Consider the following 24,385-nt stretch of genomic DNA (forward strand, 5'->3'; position numbering starts at 1 on the left):
TTTAAGGAGCGGCGAATGGTCCATTCACTTGCATTTACTCCGAAGACAATGTGCAATTTCACGTGCAGCTCTGTCAGAAACAAGTTGCGACCTACCGTTTCTTGAAGAAGTTGACACACTACCATAGGTTTTCTTTATTCTTGCAATCATCGTATGACTTACACCACATTTTACTGCAATTTGCCGTAGTGAAAAACTTTTATCGCACAATGAAATAATACTGTTTCTTTTATCTGCACTACGTGGTTTCATCTTGACTTACGCGTGTCAACTAACTTTCAAATGGAGAAAAACTGTGTAAACACCAGTCTAAACGTGTCTTACAACAGTTGTCTATCAGTGTGTGTTGACAATTTCATTTCCCTGGCATTTGTGCACTATCTTAACCGTTTCTGATGATACGTGCAAAACTGTAAAAATTGCTTCAAATCCTTATTTTTGTAAAATATTATATATATTGTTAATATTATCTAACCTAAACTGTTATGTTTTGTTTATCACATTCACCATATAATTATTATTACCCAAGCTTTATCATTCAATTGAAAAATAGGTTGTATTATCATGTTTTATGTAAAACTAGCGAAGTGTGTTTACACTTTTGCCCGTCACTGTAAATATCGTTATCAAGACTCGTATCAAAAGGATCCAATTCTGATTCTCATTGCATGCATTGCAAAAGTAGTATGCTCGACACGTCGCTTTACGATTTGTGAACCATACGAATAATTTCATTCGAATTTGATTTTATGCTGTACTTTAATTTTCAACGAGTCAGGGTTAATCTCTACTCAAAACATAAGGAGATACATTCTCTAGATACTATGCGACTAAATAATAATCGGTAGGCTGTAGGTTTCATGTATTTATCATGGAAATGGGTACGTTAAATACAGATGAAAACATTTAAAGAATTTGAAAGTACTACTGTATTATTTTCAACTTGTTCAAATTATGGAAAAAAATACATATGTACACAGCCCTCGTGTCTGATAGTTAAACAATGCAGACAATTTGAGATAAACTTCCGTTGATGGGATAAAAAATGATTACCTTTTCTGAATGTAATATTACATAAATCGACGAAAAAATGATAGAACTTTACATTCTAGTGCGCGGAATCCAAGTTTCAGTACGCAGAGTTCACTGGTTGAAAAGTTATGCGTGCTTAAAGTTGGTCGATTTCAAGTATTTTTGACAGGTAGATTCACAAGCGCGGCTCCGCTCATTGGACGATGTTTGAGTACATACCAATATGGCTGCGCCCTTACCTGTCAAACGTGCTTGAAATTCAGTAACTTTACTAGCGCATAACTTTTAAACGAGTCAACTCCGTGCACTGAAATTTCAATTCCGCGCGTCAGAACTTGGAGTTCTATCATTTTCTGATGAAATCGTAGAATATTACATTCAGAAAAGTTAAAAATTTTTGGTCCCCTGAGTGGAAGTTCAGCCACAATTTTTATTCTGTAGAAAAATCCATAGTTTAAGGATCAAGAATGTTGCATATTAAGAAAACTTGCTCATCACTGTTACACAAATATTTTCGATAAATCCGATTTCAGCGAGTGTAAAAGCAAATGTTCGGAACGGTAATGTGTAATTTACCAAATCGTCGATCAATCCTCGTCTACTTTGCCGCAACTTTTTCAAGTATCCGAAGACGTCGAAAGCGTGTTCCTCCTCGGCCAGCTCCATGTTCGCGTCTATTGCTAGATACACTCCTGACCGTCCGCCACCGTCACTTTTTCCAATAAAATATTTGTGAAATGTTTAATATTCGTGACATTTTTACTCTCGAGTATTTTCAAGGGGAGACTTACTTGCAATGGACGATCATCGGACCGGATTCGTTCTTTCTCGTTGGGCCGACGACAGCCCTAACTCGCCGACGAAATTCCAGAACCGCGTTTCCAAAGGGACACGTGTGAGAGTGCCATTCTGTGTAATGGAATTGCAACAATGTCCTCTCCTCTGTTACTTCCTGAAATTTGACGAACATTCCTTTATAGTTGCTCGGAAACAAACAAAAACATATTGGGTCGTTAGGAAAATTAATAACGTTACAAACGTTACATGTAAACCCCTATAATTTCTTTCAATCCTTGAGGTAGCCACTTCAATTTATTAATGAAAATGTTTTACCGTCTCTCTGATCAGTTACTTTGATCACAACACAAGAGTAAATAAAATAAATAATAAAAAAATATTGAGTATTAAAATTTTTCGAAGAAAAAATTAATAAAAAGAATTTAATTTCTTAAGAATATTAGTGTACTCATTACTCTTACTAATTAAAATGGTTATAAATACATCGATATAAGTCATCTTAATTAAGCTTCTAGATTGTATAAAATTCTGTTTCGTGCTTCAATTTTCATACAGACATTTTTTATAGTTTTCTGAATCTATAGATGTGTTTTTGCAACCACAATATATTATGGAGTTTTCTTATAACAACAAACGCAAAGCATTATTTAACTCGAAATACAATGTGAGTGACTTACACCACTATGATTTAATCAGCCCGCCAAATATTGAACGTATTCAGATTAAAATTTTTTGTCCGCGTTGATTCGCATTTTAAAACAAATTAACATCACTTCATGAAACAGTGTTTCGCGAACCGCAGTGTATAAAATGCAACTTGATATGCAACCGGTGGCCGTCTAATTTTGTTTGATATACTGAGCCTCGTATGCGCGAATCCACAAAATTTTCTATTCCACATGCAATCCGTGTTTACACATTTTAATGCAATATCGGAATATTCCTAATATCCACTCGGTGCATTAACAAAATAAGCAAAAGTGCGCTGAATAAATAAAGCCCGCATTTTAAAAAAATAAAAATAACAGATGCAGGGATTTACATTAACAGCTAATTACAAAGAGCGTAGCCGCGGATAATTAATACGAAACGGTCGCGTATATATCAACTAAATGAACCGAGTGTATCGCAACGACGCGACGCGGGGCTTGAACGTTACACAAGATGGCGGTTTTATTAACCAATTCGGCTAATAAGAAATAATGTTCGTAAATTAGCGGGAAGAAAAGAGCGATGATGGCGCCTCTCTCAGGTGCCACGGGAGGGGTTCTCGTCTCTGTTTTCATTACAGTGCCGGACAAGTTAATAAAATTAAGTGTTACGTAACGAGTCGTTTGAGTAAACTCATCGCGACTACCCTCACACTCTCTCTCCCCCCAAACCGTATCGTTTCGTGTTCACCCAGTTTCGAGATGGTGCCGAACTAGCGCAAGTTTCGGCTCTCTTCTATAGTTCATTCCGACCAACTTTTTACCAAACTTTCGTTCTTTCATTCCCGAATCCAGTCTTGCTGGAACCTTGCTAGGGAGACTGCTTCCAGTTCCGGAGAAGTTTCGAGTTTGCGCGGGTTCCTGCCAGCTGAGCGAGACTTCGTTACTTCTGCTGGGAATTATTCGGGCATATTATATATGTGTTCTAATATATACGGCGAAAAAACTTGCTGAAAGACTCGAGAACTACAGTTCCGACTCTATGAAGGGAACTAAATAAATAGAAGTCCGGAAAACGTTCATTACCGAGGATATGTTTTGGGGTTATTCCATGCCAAATCGATCATTTTTTGACGTCACCATCGGCGATTTTGTTCAAAATGAAATGTGTTGTAGTCTAGGTGAAATTTCACGTAGGGGGGGGGGGGGTAAGTCATCATTCTGCCGGTTTAGAATTTGTTTAGAAATTACTCCGGTCCATCATCGAAAAAAAAAACGCAAAAAAGAATTTGTATACATTTTTCGACATTATAAAGTCAATTTTCGAGGTTGACAAAGTTATCTTATGGTAGCCGAATCATTTCTGAATAAAACGAAAAAAATGTAGCTCAATCGGATACATAGTTCCCGAGATAATAATTCGTAAGTGATGCCCGTTTTCGACGAAATGTGCAGAAATTGCAAACTTCGAAGGTCTGTAATTCCTAAACAAATTCTAAACCGGTCATATGATGACTTAACTCCCCCCCCCCCCAATTTTACGTGGACTACAACATATTTCACGTACGTCACGTCAAAAAGTGATCGATTTGGCATGGAATGACCTGTTGTTATTCTGCTGTTGTCGCGTCGGTCAGTGTTGGGCAAAATTTTGTTCGGATAACAGATCATAAATACGAATAACGAAGAAAATTTTATTCGTCACTATCGAATAAATATTCAATCACACAAGAATTTATTCGGATAAAAATTAATTCAGTTTGCATATTCAATTAATCCATAATATTCAATTTGTATCCTCTTTTCACATCTAGAGCTCGTAACTAACGCACTCACTATTCCGTATTTATACATTAGAATGATTCATGTTATGATGCAGAAGGACAAGGCCAACTAGTCGTAAACACAATGTCGCCATCATAATACGTAATAAGAATTGGACTTATTGTGAGCATAAGTGATTGAATTCATTCGTATAGGTCATATTCGAATTATTATTCGAATAATTTTGCAATCGATACTGGAATAAAATATTCGAAAAAAATAATTATGAATTCCTCGATTAAATCGAGACCAATATAAAGTATCTTTTTTGTGTAGTTACGTTTTTTTCAGTAATAAAGCTATCTTTTTGAAAAATGTTTTTGTTAGGTTCAATAACGAGTTGTTCCGGTCCAATGGTTAATAGCCAAGAGTAGTAATCACCGACAAACTTTTCAGTCACAAAAAATTATGAAAATATTACTTGTTAAGGATGGTTAACTGTAAATTTTTAAGTGGAGGTTTATAAATTCAATTTCACGTTGAAATTCTGCATTCACTTTATTTGGATAAGCACTTGAATATTGCATGAGTTAAATAATGATATACAAGGTTTTCATTTGAAAACTTTCCAGCCGAATATCTCGAAAAGTATAAAAGATATTAAAAATGTGTAAAACACGTGTCCAAGTATTTCGAGGGGCAAAAAGGGGGGCAGTATCAGTTTTTTATTTGGGTGGCGTTTTCAAGGTCATTTGAGGTCAACTTTGTTTTTTCAAATGGAAACCTATATTTTTTATTAAGGGATCTTATTATAGGTAAAAAGACCAGTAACTTTCGTAGGATACTTTTTTTTACCTGCGCAGTAGTTTCGGAGATATTTAAAGAAAAGTAGAGCGAGTCATACTTATAGTGCGAGAAAGTTTGTAATTTCTTTATAACTATAACAAAATTTTCAGAATGTTCTTCGTTGATTTCTAAACAATAATACAGACGATTCTCAAATTCTCAACGAACATTTTTGAAGGTATCTGTTGAAATAGCTCTACATTCCTGTACAATTCTGCGAAGCAAATCGTTGACGCTTTCTGGTTGTGCTTTATAAACAACAGACTTTAAGTGTTTCCACAAAAAGAAGTCGACTGGAGTTGGATCTGGCGATCTTGGTTGCCATTCAATATCACCTCTTCTACCGATCCATCTTAGAGGGAATCGATTGTTTAACCACTGGCGAACTGGTACCGTGTAATGCGGGAGAGCACTATCACGTTGGAAGTACAAAACTTCTTCATTTAACAAAAAATTGTCATTTTCATCTCTTTGGTTTTCAAGATTTTCTGTTATAAGTGGATCAATGATGTCGCCCAGTGAATTTAAATACAGATTGCCATTCAAATTCTCTTGGAAAGACAGAGGAACTATAATAGCATTTCCTAAAATGTCACTAAAACAAATGTTTTAATTAGATTAGGAGTGACGTTGATCATATTTTTTAATTCCTCACAAAACTCAATCCGCCTGTCAAAGTCATCTTCCAATAACTTTTGATGCAACTACATTTTATAAGGATGAAACTGGTTATGTTTAAATAATGTGTGCACAGATTCCACCGATACACCGGTTACCATTGAAACTTGTCGAATTGAACTAGTAGGATTCACAGTAAACTTTCTTATAATTTCGATTTGATCAGCTTCTTTTATGAATTTTGGATGGTTACTTTTCAAAGTCACCGATCCTGTTTCCTTAAACTTTGCAACTAATTGTAACACGTACGTATGAGAAACATGTGTATCAGGATGTCTCTCATTAAACATAGCAGCAGTTCGACGAGCACACTCAGCAGCTCCATAAATAACAAGTATTTCTACTCGTTCTTCTAAAGAATACACCATTTTATGTATAATTAATTGTACTACGATATATTATAGTATCTCTTATTACGATGATTCACACTTGACTAAATAGTACAATCTTATATTGAAAGACAGACAGCATAAACAAGAGCTTAATAGAGGACAATTTTGTTTTTAAATGGTACGTGCTAGTACAACTGGAAAACATCAACGATTTGCGTCAATGAATTTTATACAATAATATGCCTCGCTCTAGATCTCTTTAAATATCTTCGAAACCAGCACGCGGATAAAAAAAGTTTCCTACGAAAATTGCTGGTCTTTTTACGTACAATAAGATAAAAAAAAAAAAGTTGACCTTCAAATGACCTCGAAAACGCCACCCAAATAAAAAACGAATACTGCCCCCTTCTTTCCATCTCGAAATCCTTGGATACGTGTTTTATACATTTTTAATATCTTTCATACTTTTCGAGATATTCGGCTGGAAAGTTTTCAAATGAACACCCTTTATAATATTAATGAACGAGTTACAACGAATGGTAATCAAGTATTGAAACAATACGATTCTCCTCGTAAAAATTCATTCAAAAACAAAGACGCTTTACGAGTGGCACAAACAAATGAAACTCACGTAATAATAAAAATTTGCTTCGTCGTATGTTTGTATTCGCTTGAACGGTTTGACACAGGCAACGGACGCGAAATCACGCGAGTATCAGTTTGCATTTTCATGAAAAATGCAGAAAGGGTAATATGGTGACGTCAACCCTTCCGAAATTCGAGTGGACCGGTCACGTCAACGTTATCAGAATCCATGACACCGTGTCGAAAAAGTAATCCGTTTGTCGTTGAATAATCTCGCCCGGTTGTAAATTATTCGTTGCCATTTCGAATTCGCCGGGTATACGAGAGCTGTCATTCCCAGCGATTTCTCGCGAAGTCGGTGCGCGGTATCGGGCGCGCGACACAGAAGACACATCTGGTTTCCGGCTCGTCGATTTTTCACGGGGACCGGCACGGGCACGAATCTGTGAAAACGCCGCGCGGGTACAGCGGGGAAAGTATACTCACGTCGTTCTCATTCTTCTTGTAAAGCCTTATCGTCCGTATGTGAAAATTGGCGAGCTCCTCCTCCTTCAGCACGGAGACCCCGATCCCGCCGTATTCCTCGTCCTTGTCTTTGCTCGCCGGCCAATATTGGACGCACATCACCTGAAATCGATTCGGTCGACGCTCTTTATCGTTCGACATATGTATGTGAATACCAGCCCCATCGAACACCTTACACACTCCCCCTCCCCCTCCGAATTGATGGAACGTGAATACGCGGGAGAATACACGCAATTGAAAATCCGCGATAACAAACGGGTCCTCGCGCCACTGATAAAGATGGCGAATTATGGAGCGCGACGCGACGTTTCCCAGCTTCTGTGCAGCCAAGCGAGCCAACACCCCGACGATTTTCTATTGCCCCGTGAACCGTTAAACTCCGTTCAATAAATTATGAAGACTCCGGCCCTTGCACCATTTTTTACCGGTCCCTGGAATATTTTCTATCCCGTGGGCTCCAATCTTGCAGCCGTTTAAATCTCGACCGGCCGGATCTGTGAAGAACGAACTCATCGTCCATTGTGTTCCACTTTTACCTGGCTCCGATCACTCTTTTTACATAGTCGCCGGATCAAGACTTCTTCCCCCACTCTAATTTCCCCTTCTACCATGCTATTCCCCCACGCTTCCGCCACGGTCCGGTCACGTAACGCGTTCCGTCTCTGTCGTACATGTATCACAATGTCACCTGACTAACCCGGTACTGGCAGAGAGAGGATAACTTTTTCCCCTGAATTCGTATTACCTCCTTTCATCTGGCGACTATGTATCCAGTGCCCTCGCGATGAATGTCCAAAAGATCTTGACTTTAATTGTCCCAGAACTATCCCTACTACCGTGGGCCGTACCCCGTGAGGGGCCACGACGCTCGACAGGCCTCGGTCGCCGAGGAATGTAAACATAATACGTCTCGGGTGTATCAGTGTGAGACCACTACTAATCCAATAACAAAACTTCTTTATTCTTCATTATTTTTTATAGGACTTTCACCAACACGTTCGAGGAATTTTTCTCGGTAAAATGATACCAAACACGATGTAATTCGGATCATATTTACACTAATTTTCCATTAATATACATAATTATTAGACTGCGGATCTTTATACGTTTATAAAAAAAATTGAGTAGATCATATTTGAAATTGTAAGAAAATTTCAAAAATTTCAAATCTCAATATACTGTCGGTCATCTATTAAAATCAGCAAGTGAGGAAATAACATTCTACTCGATTTCTATTTCCTGTAATCCATGCAGACAATATTTATTTTGCATAAAGATCCGCAGTCTAATAATTATAATGGGAAGTAACTTTTATCGTTCATTACACAAATAAATATCATCGTAATTATATCATATTTGGTGCCGTTTTAAGTAGAAAAATTCCACGAATATGTTGGCGAAAGTGCCATAAAAAATAATGAAGGATAAAAAAGTTTTGTTATTGGATTAATAGTGGTCTCACACCGATATACTCGATCCGTATTATGTTTACACTTCTCGGCGACCAAGGCCCTCGAGCTTTGCTGTCCTATTCTATGTTCGGCAGTGGATCAAAAAATAGTTTTTTTCTTCACGTTAAATGTCCCTGGCCGGACCCGTGTTTTGGACAATTATCGCGAGGGCACTGTATTTTCTTCTGACCCGTTCCATACACTGCTCGAAATTTTTATAAAGCTACCTTCGTTTTCGCGGATGTTCTGAAAATATTAGGCGTACAAATTAATTCCCGGCCCTAACTCTAAATTAGCATTTATTTAAGTGCAGACCGTTTTCCACAAAATGTAGGACTGCATATTACGAGCTTATTAGAGCAATAGAATTTGAAAATCAAGCGATATAACTTTAGCGATATAGCTAGCGAGAATAAAGAAATTATTTGTACGTCATTAGGGCGCGATAAAAATTGCTTTCAGATATTCCAGAAGACAAATGAAAAATTTACTTGAAAAAACTACGCACTATGCGGTCGATAAAATATTCATAAATTTTTGCGACATAAGGGCTGTTGTGGGAAGTTAATTAGATGCATCGGTGTTTTTTAATGTCATCGAGCTGAAATTTTGTTAAGCCCACCGGAGGTAAAATAATAATTGTCTGCTGTCTATCATCATGGAGTTTGATTAAAAATTGCTTTAACACTAGGTTTACGGAGCATTAAAAGTGAGTATTTTACATTACTTTATAAAAATAAGAAGAATGTGTCTATCCAAGTTTTCAGCCATTTTTTAAATAATGTATACCTAAGGGAATAAGTTTGTTGAGTAATTCCACGTAGATCGATCTTCACAATCTCAATAATCGTAAATTAAAAATATTAGAACCCGTCATTTTGACAGGTCTCGTAAACCTAGTGTTAATGAAAATGAACGTTAACTGAAAATGTTTATATCGTCATGTGTACGCAATCGAATATAATTTTTTTTCCGTCAACGCGTCTTCCTCGGCGACTCGAAGGAAAAATTCGGTTGTCCGGTATTTCGCGATTCTGCCAGCATGGTTTCTAAACGAAATTTTCGTAGGTTAAACCCTCGTAAACCGTGAACCTTAATTTTTTTATGTAGCAGCAAATTTTCTTGAAAGAGCGACGGAAGTGTCGGTGCTTTGACGCGGTCGGCAGTCGTTACGAGGGCATGGCCGCGTATGTAAGTAAAGTGGTGTCCGACGAGTTTCAAACTCGTTTACTTTGCTCATCGTAGATTTCACATGCATAAGCCCGCGGTCTTCGGACCAATGGCAACCAAGAGTTACACGACGAGCGTAACGCTGATCTTTCATTTATTAAACTCGTATCCGTAGCGATATACCGCGCGCTAAAATCTAGCGGTATCCGCTAGATTAGCTACCGTTTGAACGATATGTAATATTTAATGCCGTTACGGATTGCAGTATTGCTTCGCAGACCATTTCTGTCCATGGCAGTTAATGTCCGGGACGATTAATGATACGTATATTTAAAATCAACATTAATTAACGAAGCTGTGTAATTTTATATGGAAAGTTACTTCTGTGATATTCACATTTTGTGTTTCACTATTTTAAATGTCGTCTGTAAGGGAACGTTGTCAATATTGTTTAAAATTAATCTGCAATTTAATGAAGAATAACGTAATGTAAAATATTAAATTTATTGAGTTGCCTTCAAGCAGTTGTGATTAGAAAAGGACAAATCTTCATAGCTAAAAAGTCAAGACGTGAAGATGTTACTTCTAAAATAAGATTAATATAATAATAATTAAACTGTTTAGAAGCGAAATCAAACATCTCGTCCGTGTTACACAGGATGTCCCAAAACGTTGTATTTTCTTGAAAGGATTGATTCCTGAGGTCATTTGGAGTAACTTTTTCCTTTGCGAAAATGATCTCCGCGGCTTCGTTTTAAAATTATTAACGAAAAACACGGACCAATCAGAGCGCGGCCATAGCGGACGGATTACGGCTCGACCAATGTCCACGCTCAGTTGTAGCCGCGCTGTGATTGGTCCGTGTTTTTCGTTAATAACTCGAAAACGAAGCAGTGGCGAACATTTTCGCAAAGGAAAAAGTTACTTCAAATGACGCCAGGAATCGCCCTTTTCAAGGAAGTACAACATTTTTGGGATCAAGCATTTTTTTACCCAGTATAATGAAATACGAAAATAATGCTTACGATTTAAACGAACTTGATGCATAGTACGATAATTGTTCAAGTAAGGAAATAAACGTTAAATTCAGCTCCGTCTGTAATTAATGACCTACATTTACTCTAACTACAGATTACATTAGGTGAACGTTCGTGGATATAGTCGTTGTAGTTTCTTACCCGAATGAAGTCGAAAGTTTTGGTGAGCATGACAATACAGCAAGCCTTCTCTTGCCAGACCATCCGCCAAAATTCCGTGACGGTGTTCTCGGTGGGTCCCTGAGTGACTATGTACGCGTTCGGTTGCAATATACTCTGAAACGCAAAGTCCATATTGATCGAACGTCGGCATGGCATTAAAATAAACTTTTAACGCCGTGGGAGCGGCTCCTACACTATTTTAGGAGGTCCGATTATGGATTATTCAAATTCATCGGCCGTGGTATCGCGCCCGAACTCTGATATTACCGTCAACCCTGATCTTGATCCTCCGCATGATTCAGGCAGAATTCCAAATTAGTTTATTTGCGTTTGTTTCGCCTATCTCATGAATCTCGTTCGCGTGATCATTCATTCGGACGTCTCATTGCTCTTGTTACTATTTTCCACGGTGGGGGATTAAAATTGGGAACGCAGGAAAAATAAACATGTCGATTCGATACTCACGTCGACATAAGATGCGTTTACGTAATCGGAGTCAGGCTCGCCTTCTATCGTGTCCAACACCACTCTGTTGTAGTCGTCTGCATTCACAAGAACAAAGTACATGTTAAATAATAATGTTTAACATGCAGCACTTTGTATTGGACCGTTGTAAAAGGTTAAAAATTCACTTAGAGGACCACAAATTTTGGATTTTTTTTTTGTGTATAATCCTTAGACTTTGACGAGAAAATGTAAAAAATCCAAATTTTAATAGCGGCGCCTTTCCCTGTCAAAAACGCTTGAATTCGACCAACTTTAAACACGCATAAGTTTTGAACCGGCGAATTCCTAACGTTAAAATTTGAATTGTTGGCATTCTCTCGTAAAAATCTCCACGGAATTATATAAAAAAAGTCCAAAAATTTGTGGCCCCCTAAGTTAAAGTTTAGCCCTTAATTGCAACAAGTAGAAGCAAAGCAGAAGTTAGTTTTCTTTCTTAGTATGCTTAATAAACTGAAAATAATATAACAGTGTTTTTAAATTCTTCAAATGTTTTAAATTGCACCCACTAATTTTTTGTTATGAATGCATAAAATCCGCTGCCCACTCTTAATAGCTGTAATCTTTTATTTGTTATTAACGGAACCTTCTCAGTTCCTGGCGTGTCCACGGAGGGTTAAAATCGTTAGATGTAATTCTTACTTTCTAACTAAATAAATATCGAACAAATCCTGAAGTCATATTGGAACCTGAATACCGAAAATGGCCCAGAGTTTCCATTAATGGCTGTACCTTTTTGTTACATCGTTACTTTCGACTATACTCGACGCCCTGTCCGATCCGTATTCGGAACGAGCCCTGAATAGGTTAAGATTAATTATACCGAAAATAAAAGAATTCGAAACAGAAGGTAACTGGAGCGGTGTTTGCGCGGACACTCTCACCGGAAGTGGAGGAACCGTATCAGGCGTAGGGATAACGATATTTCCATCCGGGGGTGTGGGAAAGGCAAGCGTTCGTGTCAGTCTCCACACTTGCCGCACTGTGTGCAACTTTCGTCTTGCTCTTTTGACGGTGACACGCGCGCGAATATAACCACATTTTCTAATTAGACTCGTCGTCCGGCCGGAATTTTTTTCAGCCGACGGATAATTAAAAGCGGCCGTCGCGTCGCTTGTCAACGTTTCCTGCGCAGCGTGAAACGGTAATTCCATTCGCACCTTAATTATTTGCGACCCTACTATTGTCGATAAACGAAGACATAACTCGCTTTATTGGTAGCCGATTTATAATGAAAAAACTAAGCTTGATTCACCGTAAAATCATTTTTATGTTCGTATGAACCTGATATTCTATGGTCAGACTATGGATTTTACGCGTTTACGATAAAAATGAGTAGATCAAATGCAGTAAAAACATTTAAAGAATTTCAATTTTTTTACACTTGGTGCTCCATAGTTTTTGAACAATGGCTTCACCGTTGATACGAAAAAGTGCACTATCACGAAACAGAGGAGAACAATAGCTATCGCATGTTGTACAATATATGGCTGATAGACAAATGTTAGGGGGTATATTCGGTATGAAATAAAATCCGCACGAACTTATGGACCAATCCAATATTATTACATAAAAGATGATTTTTCAGCTTCCTTTTGGCACAGCACAGCAGTTATTAAAAATCCTACTAGGCCTATCAATAGGCTTTTCAATAATTGTGCTGTACCAAAAGGAAGCTTAAAAATCTTCTTTTACACAATAATCCGAAACAAAATCATTAGTTTATGTTATTGAGGTTGAGTTGCTGGCTCACGATTGAAGTAGTTGTTGCTGTTGAGGGATTTAGTAAAAAATTCTTAGCCATGGGCCATAGACTTTCAAAACTTATGAAATAATTATGGACTGTTATATTAAATAATGGACTTTTATATTATTTTCAACTGATTTAAATTGAAGAAAAGAAATAAACGCCTATGTAGTTGCTATATCAATATATAGACAATTTTTGCAATCGACATTTTTTTTAAATTTTACATAGAAATCGTCAGTCTTCTCATGGTGCTGCAGCGCATAAAGATAGCGGCTACCATTTACTTACATGGAATACATCTTTGGTTCTGATTCTTCTCTTTGTTGGCTGGCTTCATGGCGTGTCTGCATGAGTGCGCTTCCACCTTGGTTGCTATCTGCAAATGGGAAAAGCGAATCTTGAGAACTTGATATCTTGAATAGAAGAAAGTCTAGCTCCGAGACTGTATCTTCCTCTTACGGAATAATTTCATTAAATTATCGTTCGCGATAGAATTCATCATAACATTTTCCTCCACACAGGTGCAGATATTACGTTGTAACTTTGATGTTTGTCGACAACTAAAGTAACCAGCCCCCGTTGCTTGTTAACGAAGCATTGTTCCTTGACGAGAACTTGTCTAATGAATGCCAAAATCAGTTCTGTTCTATTCGATCCCGCCAAGGCCCTTTACTTGGCGCCCTTAACAACAATTTCTTGACTGTGAAATTGATATTCACTTCTGCTTCTTCCTGCACAATGGTTGGAAACGTTGTGCTAATTGTTAAGGACACCTCGAGTTATTTGTAGTTCAGTGGAAAAAAACGAATGCTTCCGGCCATTTTGTAAAATTATCAACTTTCGAAGCAAAATGTAAACTTTCTAACGCCACCAATTACTGTGCCCATATTAATTATACTTATTTTTAAAGCATAATGAATATTAAAAAAGAGATAATACAGTTTTTTCATTAAAATCAATTATTATTATTATTATTATTATTATGTTATATATCTCTTAATCAATTATTATTATTATTATTATTATTATTATTATGTTATATATCTCTTTTTTAAATATTCATTATGCTTTAAAAATAAGTATGACTAATATAGGCACAGTAATTGGTACCCCACAGTAATCGGGACCCTTACCCTAGAGCGTTCAGACTTGAGTGGAAATGGAGAAATATAAATTTTGGAATAATTTTTGCTTCCAAATAAGAAAACATTTTCGCTTCTTAATTGAGCCAGAAACGTTAGCTCGAGTATTGCGGGCCATTCCACAAAACGGAGTTCAGACTGCGACTAAAAGTGAAGTTCGAATTGAACTCTCTCAATTAATAACGAATCAGAGCAAAGGATCTCGAACTCGCGTGCTCTGATCATTTGAGTACCAAAGTATGCTACCGATAAAGAGAAAACACGCGTGTCTACGTAATTGCTAGTAATTACTCGTTAGATCAACCTAAAACTAATATTACGTGTACCGGTCGTGCGTGTAAAGATGTTTACCAAGTACGAAATTAACGCATCCACTACCATTCGTTTGCGCAACAGTTCTCATAATTGCAATGCGTTGTATCTACACTGCGGGTTTTGTGTATCTATGGCAAAAATGTCCTTGGACACGTTGTTACATAATTTCCAACATATTGAAATGACTGGAAGAGGAAATACATTTCCTGGCTAAGCTTTAACTTCGGGGACCACAAATTTTGGACGTTTTTTTTTTTATATAATTCCGTAGATTTTGACGAGATAATGCCAAAAAATCGAAGCTTTAACGTTAAGAATTCATTGGTTAAAAAGTTATGCATGTTTAAACATGACCGATTTCAAGCGTTTTTAAGAGGTAAGGGCGCCGCCAAAGTAGAGGAATAACTTTCCATTACTTTGAAGTTGCAAAAATTTTCTGAGAGGGTGAAAAGAAAAGTATAGCTCGCTGCTAGTACGATTAGGGACGTCGAAGAAATGGGAGCAAGTAGATAAACGAAGGATAATTCTCTAGCAACTAAATACTTCGCGTATAGCGCGAATATTGAAATCCTAAGAGCTTTTTCATGTTCGCTCAGGGTAATTGGAGGGGATCTAGTACATGCGCCTAATCATTTGAAGAATTTTCGTAACGTCTAACGCTACTGTACGTAGTTAGTACTGGGATTACGAACCACTGAGAGTGACTATTTAGCTTTATAAAATAACGGAGAATGTGTCTATTTAAATTTTTATTCACGTATATCTAACGAAATAAGTTTGTTGAATAATTTCTCACGGATGCATCTTTTCGATTTCAATTTTCCTAAATTAAAAATATTACAACGCGTCATGGTGACGCGTCCCGTAAATCTTTTGTTAAAAGCCATGTGAAAATAAATGAAACGTGTGAAATATAGGATATCAAAAAACCGTGTAAAAGCTGCTCGTGTACGAACGCGCAAGAAGGGGTTCAAGTGTATTTCAGCGGAAATAGTTTACGCTTTACTTTCGATCTAATGAACTCGTTAATAATAAAAGCAAGTTTTCTCTTGGATAACGTTTTATGAAACATCGTTGAACATTAAGCAAGTCCTTGTTTCATTTTCAGAGAAAACAACTCCCTATTTGAACCTTACTATTGTAAACCAGTCTACGGTAACGCGAATTTGCATGAGTGTCTGCAATCCAGTTATCGGATGGTAAAACAAGCACTAGCGAATGTAAATGAAGTATTGAGAGATTAGAGTTTATTGCTCCATTAAACATCGTTATTTTCTTCTTATTGCACATTACTGGCGTTCGTGTTTTTACATAGTTTGCAAATAAGTTACTAAATTACAATGCGAAAATTACAATACATAGAAACGGCAAATTAATTTTGACGTAGGAGTATTGTTTGCGAATTATGCGCGCTTTTGTTTACCAATGCATAATTGCCTAATACCAGGTTTATTGGTTATTCCAAGGATCGCGGGGGTACAATAAAAGATCGCCACTATTGATAACAATAATGGAAATGGCATGGTGCAATCATTTCGGACTACAGATCGCACGATAACACCTAGTTAGCACGATTACTGTGCGAGCAGAAAAAAGTTTTTAATTAATGAACGAGTCTTTCGTGTTTGCGATACCATACGATCGTTAATTAGTGACAACAATTTCTCTTTAATCGAGAATAGCGATAAAAAATACGACAGAAAGTGTTATTCCCGAATCACGATTATCTGGAGTAAAAGTTCTTCACGCTATGAAAAGTCACGCTACGTTTTATTAATACTACATTATTTAGTTTCAATATAGTGTAAACTGTACAATGATTGGCACCTTCAACCAAAATCGTAGTAATAATCTTTTTATCTTCTTTTGAAATGTTTAAACGAGCTTGACTTGCTGTTATTATAAGATAATAGAGATTTTTCAGCAAAATCAAACAATTTTACGAGTCATAAGACTTTTATTACAAAATTTAGTCAGTGAATAATAATCCTAAAACAAATAAATAGTACAGTCGTTGACACATTCGGTACAGTTATTGACACAATATGTATCAGTTATTGGCACTGAAGAACTGAATAGGAATTACTAACTTAACACTACATTTACGGAGCAGTAAAAGTGACTATTTTACATTACTTTATAAAAATAACAAGAACGTGCTACCCACATTTTTAGCAATATTTTAAAAATAATATACACCCACAGAAATAAATTTGCTAAATAATTTCTCATGTACTTATGTATCCTTAGAATCTTAATAATTTTAAATTAAAAATATTAGAACCCGTCGTTTTGACGGGTACCGTAAACCTAGTGTTAATAAAGAAAAATAATGAAAACAGTTTGTACTGCATGTAGGCATAATTTCTGCATAATGTACAATTTGTTGTTGTGTAATGTACAATTGAGATAATGCTCAAAGAAAAAAAAAGAAAAATATTTTAAGGTTTACGTGGGTCATCCGATTCCACTCTTCCTTTTTGGTAAATGTTCCTCTTGTGTAAATTTCGAATAATTTCTTTTGTTTATTTAAAAGAAGATCTTTGCATGATGTACATGGTGGAACAATCGTTTCGACTGATACGATCTCTGGTTTCTTTTTTTCTACTGCAGCCTTTTTTGAATTTTCTTCTTTCTTCTCCGTCTTGAGGTTAACAACAGTATTTTCAGTATTGTCGTTGGCATCTATCCTTTTCATAATTTTGTTGCCTTTTTAAAACTTTGCCGCGTCCAGTATCTTTGATGTACTCAAGTGTATCCATTCGTCTAAGGGTACGTCATCGTATTCGTTATCAGTATTTTTAAGTTCGATATCTCTATCAGTCTTTAAGCCTGCAATTATCATGTTCTTCTGTGAGGACAAATTTTCTTTAGATTTTTTAGCTTCTTCCCTTCTTCTTTTTCGTTTTTCCCTTTCCATTTCTTTCACATATAAGAATACGAGTGATTTGCCCAAGTAGGTAAATAAATAGTAAAACGATCAACTCTCTAATATCCATTTCAATGATTGGCATCTTATTATCCTATAGTGATTGGCCCCTTTAACGTACAATGATTGGCAGTGCCAAGATTTGATAAGAAGACTTCTTTCAACGAATTAAAGCCATATTTCTAATTTGTTTTAAAGATCCAAAGCATTAATCTTTCGAATATTAAAAAATAATCCAAAACTTTACATCTACTAGATATTATCTAGTTATTGGCATATGTACCAATTAATTAAATTTCCATACAAATAAATGAATCATTCGTTGGTACCTGAAAATCTGAGGTCATGTCTGATAAACAGGAAGAAGTAAACGTTAAACAGGCTATTTGATTTATAATTAAACATATACACACTTATTACATCTGTAGTCATATGTGGAACTCTGTTTTGAAAACTTGCAACGTTGCTTTGAAATATAAATAAGAAGAAATAAAAAATGATTTTATATACCAGGAATTCTTAATATTTGCAGTTTAAATCAAAAGTGCCAATAACTACTGCAGTGCCAGCAATAGTACAGTTTACTCTAATACGTGTTTATAAGTTCTTTTATTAGGTCCGATTTCAGAACGCATGTGTTATGAAATGTTTTAATCAAGAAATACAATTATAGTCTGCAGAGTAATTACATAATAATCATAATTATAATAATAATAATGAAAATTATACAATAATAATGATAATAATTATTGTATCACTTCAAGACGCGAAGCTAGTTCTATCGTCTGTTACGTTCCGAACAATTATTGTTTGGGGTTTCAAATCGTCGGTAACACCGTGGTTGATAATTCTAGGAATTGTGGGATCTCCCTAATTGATCACAGTGTTGCCTTTGACGATGTATAATATTTTGGTTTATTTCGCGTTGAATGTATTTAAGTAACGAATACCCTTCTTGGAATCAACGCCGTCCGGAAACGTTTATATCTTAGATTTAGTATTTAGTTTAGGTATAGGCAGAGCTGACGGCGTCCCGTTCGTCACCTTGTTTATTGTTTCGCGTCCTCGCCAGTCGGGCCGTGGGCATTAAGCGGTTATCCCAACGGTCGAGGAGAGGCTAGTCGCGTGGTGTTGGGCGTGCGAACAAAGGGCTGTGCTCGGTAATTCTTTGCAATTGTGGGGTCACCCTAACTGAGCACACCGAGCGTTCGGCGCGGGTATAGTGACCGTCCTAGGTCCTTTTTGTTTACCGTAGCTTCGCCGTTCGACGACCGTTGGAGAAGAGTGCGTGAGCGAGAGGAATGTTGTGCGTGAGTGAGAAGAATGCGTAACGCGCGTGATTGGGCTGTCGAACTAAGACCCAAATCTAATTGGTTAGGCGCGAAGGGAGGGGAGCCGGTCAGCGGGCCGAGCTAGCCGAAACCTAGCGAAGAATTGTCCTTCTTCGATGTACAAGCGCGAGGTGCGTGTCGATAGAGCCGTAAACTCGTTAAGACAGAGTTCGTTCAGGGTTTTCTTTGTGTCGCCCGGGCGAAAGTCTGGGTTTCCGTTAATTAGTTATAGTTTCTTTTATTCTATTAGTCTTGCCGAGCCCGTGTGCTCGTAGTTGTTAAGTTCCAGTTTTAATATTGTATTTTTATTCGTAAAGTCTTAGTTTCCGCGCTAGTCTCTCTTTTGAGCGTTTGTAACGGTTTTCTCTTGTCTTCTAGTTACAGGTTGTATACCGAGAATTATTCTTTGTTCAGCGTTTTAATTGCGTTGTTTTGTTGTTACGAGAGGCTGTGATTTTGGTAAGCTATTTTGTTATCCGTTTATATTGTTATCATTTGTTATTTTTACTTGTCTTTTGAGAATATACATTTGTTACTGCGTGGTCACTCAATTAGTTGTGTCGATCCATAATATTCCTATCGAACCCGCGTTTCTTTAAATCCGGACAGCTTGTAGATCCCGCGCTCTCGGGTTAGATCGTGCTTTCTTCCGAGAGACCGCGTAGCCGTCACAGATTTTGGTGTCAGAAGTGGGATGCTGTTTAAAATTTTTCGCCATCATAAGAAACGGAAAATTTTGAAGAATATCTCGTTACAAATCCTGATTTTTCTTTATGAGATATTCTCGAAAGAGGATCTCTTTTAAAATTTCATTTACAAAGTTTTATTCCAAAATTTAGCTTAACATTAAATTCGTAACAGAATTTAGTATCGGAAATTAGTTTATTACAATTCGTTGTACAACCCCGTTTCTTGGAAATTTTTCTCTATACATTTTTATATAGAATTTCAAAATTTGCCCTTTGATTAGATATTATTCGTTACTGAATGAAAATTAGAGTTGGAATCTTATGGATTAATTATGATATTTTATCTTATTGACCGCAGTATTTTTTTTATTTTTTTTTTTATGAAATATTTTCAATAATTTCTTTGAGATACTAGTCGAGTGAATATGTATATATATATGTAGCTGTATGATTTAATAATCTATTTAATTCTTATTATTTATTTATTTATTGATCTATCGATTCATTTATTCATTTAATTAATTGTTTATTTATTTATTCATTCATTGATTTACTTATTCTTGTATATTTTCTTTTCTTTCTTTTTTCCTGAGTATATACACATATTTCTGAACTTATATTATGTTAATTGTTAAAATTGTTTTGCAAAAGTTCCAATAATTTTGGGTTCGAAAGATTGATTTGTTTTATTTATTGACAATCATTGATATTTTATGATTATATTATTTATTGTACTATTTATTATATTATTTATTTTGCTATTTATTATATTATTTATTGTGTTATTTATTTATCGATTATTGTGTTATTTATTTTATATTTATTGTGCTATTTATGATATTATCTATTGTTTTATCTGAGAATTTTATCATTACTGACTGTGCATTATCTTGGTAAAAATGCCGAATCCAGTATCTAACCCGGCATTAAAATCGAAATATTTTAATGATGCTACGTCTGAGGCGATGGCTGAGACTCTCGCGTTGCAACAAGCAACCGCGTTGATACCGTATTTTGACGGAAGTAACATTTCAATTTCGGATTTTCTGATAGATATTCAAAATGCCGCGTTTTGCCTTCCGCAAACCTGTGAGAAAATGTTTATTCGCGCGGTGATTTCAAAATTGCGAGGGGAAGCTCGAGACTGTATATACGACCTATCGTTTGATTCAATTGACAATTTAATTAAACATTTAAAAAGACGTTTTTCTCAGGACAAATCACACGAATATTATCAGCAAGAGATATCAAAAATTCGTATGAAAAAGCATGAATCGGTGTATAGTTTTTACGATAGATTAAAAATCTTAATCGGTAAATTCCATAGTTCGATCAAGGATAAATACGTAGACGAGGCAGATAGCATAGTCGTTTATGCGAAAGCGACCGCGTTAAATTCGTTTATCCGCGGTTTGCCCGATGAACTCGCGAGAGCGGTGGCTCAGAGAGATCCATCTACGTTAGAGAGCGCGCTAGAAATTGCTCTAAGAGTAGAAGATCAAATGAGTACGGGATTGATACCGTCTTACGATAATCGAAGGCGTATTGATCACTCGGAAAGTTATCCTCCGCGCGAATCACGTAGAGACAACTATAGGGAATTTCGGAACTACCCGCTTTATCGAGATCATCGGTCAAGATCGCCGAGTCCGCGAAGTTTTTCACCACTTAGATCGCAAAATTACCGATATAATGATTTCGGATATTCAAAATTTCGTGAACCAGTAAATTCACACTGTCATTGTACGTGTAGAATTCCGCCGTGTTGTTCGTCCTATCGTACAGATGATAAACAAAATTGGTATTCAGAACGACCTCGAAATGACTATCGGTATAGAGATAATAGTAGATTCCAAACCCGGCAACAGTCACCTCAACCTTCAACTTCAAAACATTCAGATCAAACACATTACCAACCGACAATAGCTAGGTCTCGTTCACCTTCACCACATAACGTTCGTTTTCAAACACACAATAGTCAGAATTTAAACTCACAAACGACTCGCCGTGTAGACGCGACGGAGAGTCCAGCTTTAGGAACACAGCGTCAACCGTTAGTAAAAACATTAGAGAAGAACAGCCGGTAAATACAATAGAAATTAAACGTGATGCCCCAATAATAAAAATAATTTCATCAGATCTACGCACGGGAGCAGCACACTTTCTAATCGACACCGGTGCAGAAATAAACATTATAAAGTTAAATTCATTAAATGAGGAATTACGTGTGTCAATTGACGAATCGGTTATAATGTCGGGAATAACTACCGAAAAGGTAAAGACGATAGGTACAGTCATGGTTAAGTTGCGAAATAGACCGGTGAAATTTCATGTAGTAGGGAAAACATTTCCACTACAATGCGATGGTATACTAGGTAGAGAATACCTTCGTAATGAACAAGCAGAAATTTCATTTACAAATAATACGATTGTAACCATGAGCGACCCAATTCGACCGATTCCATTTGTAGACGGAAACGCATTGGAAAATCCGAAACGTAAGAATTTAAAACCGCGTATATTAACAATAAAAGCTAGAAGTCGACAAGCGATCGCCATAGACGTAGTAAATGAAAATCTGGAGGAAGGATATTTACCAAGATTGCAATGTAAGGATGGATTATATATTGGCGAAGCAGCCGTATCGGTCAACGATTGCGGCGTGTGCCATGTCCTAGCTATAAATTCTCTAGATGAAGACGTGCAAATAGAGATTCCACCTCAGGAATTGATTCCTTTCGAATTGCATAATTTTCCCGAAGAACAGGAATACTTCGAGACAGATTCAGATAAAGAAATGCCAGAAACCACTGACAGAGTCACAGAAATAGTGAATAGATTACATCTAGACCACTTAAGCGTAGAAGAAAAAGATCATGTAATAGATATCGTTGAAGAATTTCCTTATATTTTCCACCTACCTACTGATAAATTGCCTGTAACTTCTTGTATTAAACACCACATTCACACAACAGATGACATTCCTATTAACACTAGACAATACAGATTTCCAATAGTTCATAAACAAGAAATAGATAAACAAATTGCAAAAAGATTAGAAGACGGAATTATTAAGCCATCTAAATCACCATATAACTCTCCATTATGGATAGTTCCGAAAAAACCCGATTCAAAAGGCAATCCTAGATGGAGGATGGTGGTAGATTTTAGGAAATTAAATGAGAAAACGATAGGAGACGCTTATCCGTTACCAAATATTTCTGAGATTCTGGACCATTTGGGTCAAGCCCAATATTTTTCAACCTTCGATTTAGCCAGTGGTTTCCAGCAAATTGAAATGAATGAAAAAGATAGGCCTAAAACAGCCTTTACAACACCTAATGGGCATTACGAATTTGTGCGAATGCCCGAAGGCTTAAAAAATGCACCAGCAACCTTCCAAAGGTTAATGGATCAATTACTGAGAGGATTACAAGGAATCGAGGTATTCGTATATCTAGATGACATAGTCGTGTATGCGAAAAATTTAAAAGAACATGAGAAGAAAGTTAGACGTTTATTTTCGCGATTGGCAGATGCAAACCTAACACTACAGCCAGATAAATGCGAATTTTTGAAAACAGAAGTAGGTTATCTCGGGCATATCATTAGCAGAAAAGGCTTAAGGCCCGATCCAAAAAAGATAGTAGCCGTTAAACATTTTCCGCGTCCCAAAAACCCGAAAAATATTAAACAATTTTTGGGATTAGCCGGCTATTACCGTAGATTTATTAAAGATTTTGCAGCAAAGGCTAAACCGTTGACAGAACTATTAAAGAAAAATGCGAAATTCGTTTGGGGTAAACCACAGAAGGAAAGTTTTAAGAAACTACGCAAAGCATTATGCCAGAATCCGATTTTGCAATATCCAGATTTTCAAAAACCTTTCACATTGACAACTGACGCTTCGGATACAGCCATAGGCGCAGTCCTTAGCCAGGAAGTCAATGGGAACGATCTGCCAGTAGCATATTTATCTCGTACATTAACAAAACCAGAACAAAACTATTTTACTACTGAAAAAGAGTGTTTAGCTGTGTTATATGCAATTATCTATTTTAGACCTTATTTATATGGACGGAAGTTCACATTAGTTAGCGATCACGAGCCATTACGGTGGATAGATTCTATAAAGGACCCAGGACAGAGATTGGTTCGTTGGAGACTGAAATTGAGGGACTACGAATACGATTTTGTTCATAAAGCAGGGAAGTTAAACACCAATGCTGATGCATTATCCCGAAACCCAGTAGTAGTCAACGAATTAGTCTCATCTGATGATTTTTCACTGTCGTCATCATCAGATATCGACGATGAAGGACCATCAGCTAAACGGGTACTTCCTTTAACAGAATCAACACCGGAAATAGGAAAGCGAGGCCGTGGTAGACCGAAAGGCTCTAAAACAACTAGAGTTAGGTTTAGAACTCCCGATCCAGAATCCATAGCAACAAGAACAAGATCTAAACAATCAGAAAATGCACAACAACAGATTGACTATGACAGCACTGATACGGACATATACAGTGACACGACAGACGACAGACTGACAGACACACCGATACTTCGACGACGTAGAAGTGTTTTGCCGGGTCTGGAGCCTAATTCAAAGCAATTGTGGGGTAACCCTAAGGCTTCAAGTCCGAATGACACCTCGTCGAGCGATGAGTCGGAATCAGAAGTAGACAACAATAT

At 36.7% G+C, this 24,385-nt stretch overlaps 1 protein-coding gene across 1 annotated transcript in view; it reads right to left on the minus strand.

Annotated features, from left to right (window-relative positions):
- The window catches only part of Ptp36e (protein tyrosine phosphatase 36E), a 172,771-nt gene that overhangs the window by 5,582 nt on the left and 142,804 nt on the right, over positions 1 to 24,385 (minus strand). The window contains exons 4-9 of the mRNA XM_076801020.1: positions 13,573 to 13,660; positions 11,496 to 11,572; positions 11,010 to 11,144; positions 7,172 to 7,312; positions 1,824 to 1,984; positions 1,609 to 1,744 (exon numbers count right to left, since the gene is read on the minus strand). Of these exons, the coding sequence (XP_076657135.1) occupies positions 1,609 to 1,744; positions 1,824 to 1,984; positions 7,172 to 7,312; positions 11,010 to 11,144; positions 11,496 to 11,572; positions 13,573 to 13,660 (738 nt within the window). The remainder of the gene's footprint in view (positions 1 to 1,608; positions 1,745 to 1,823; positions 1,985 to 7,171; positions 7,313 to 11,009; positions 11,145 to 11,495; positions 11,573 to 13,572; positions 13,661 to 24,385) is intronic.

The sequence above is a fragment of the Halictus rubicundus genome, chromosome 15, assembly GCF_050948215.1.
Source record: "Halictus rubicundus isolate RS-2024b chromosome 15, iyHalRubi1_principal, whole genome shotgun sequence".
In the NCBI taxonomy this organism is placed as follows: Eukaryota; Metazoa; Arthropoda; class Insecta; order Hymenoptera; family Halictidae; genus Halictus; species Halictus rubicundus.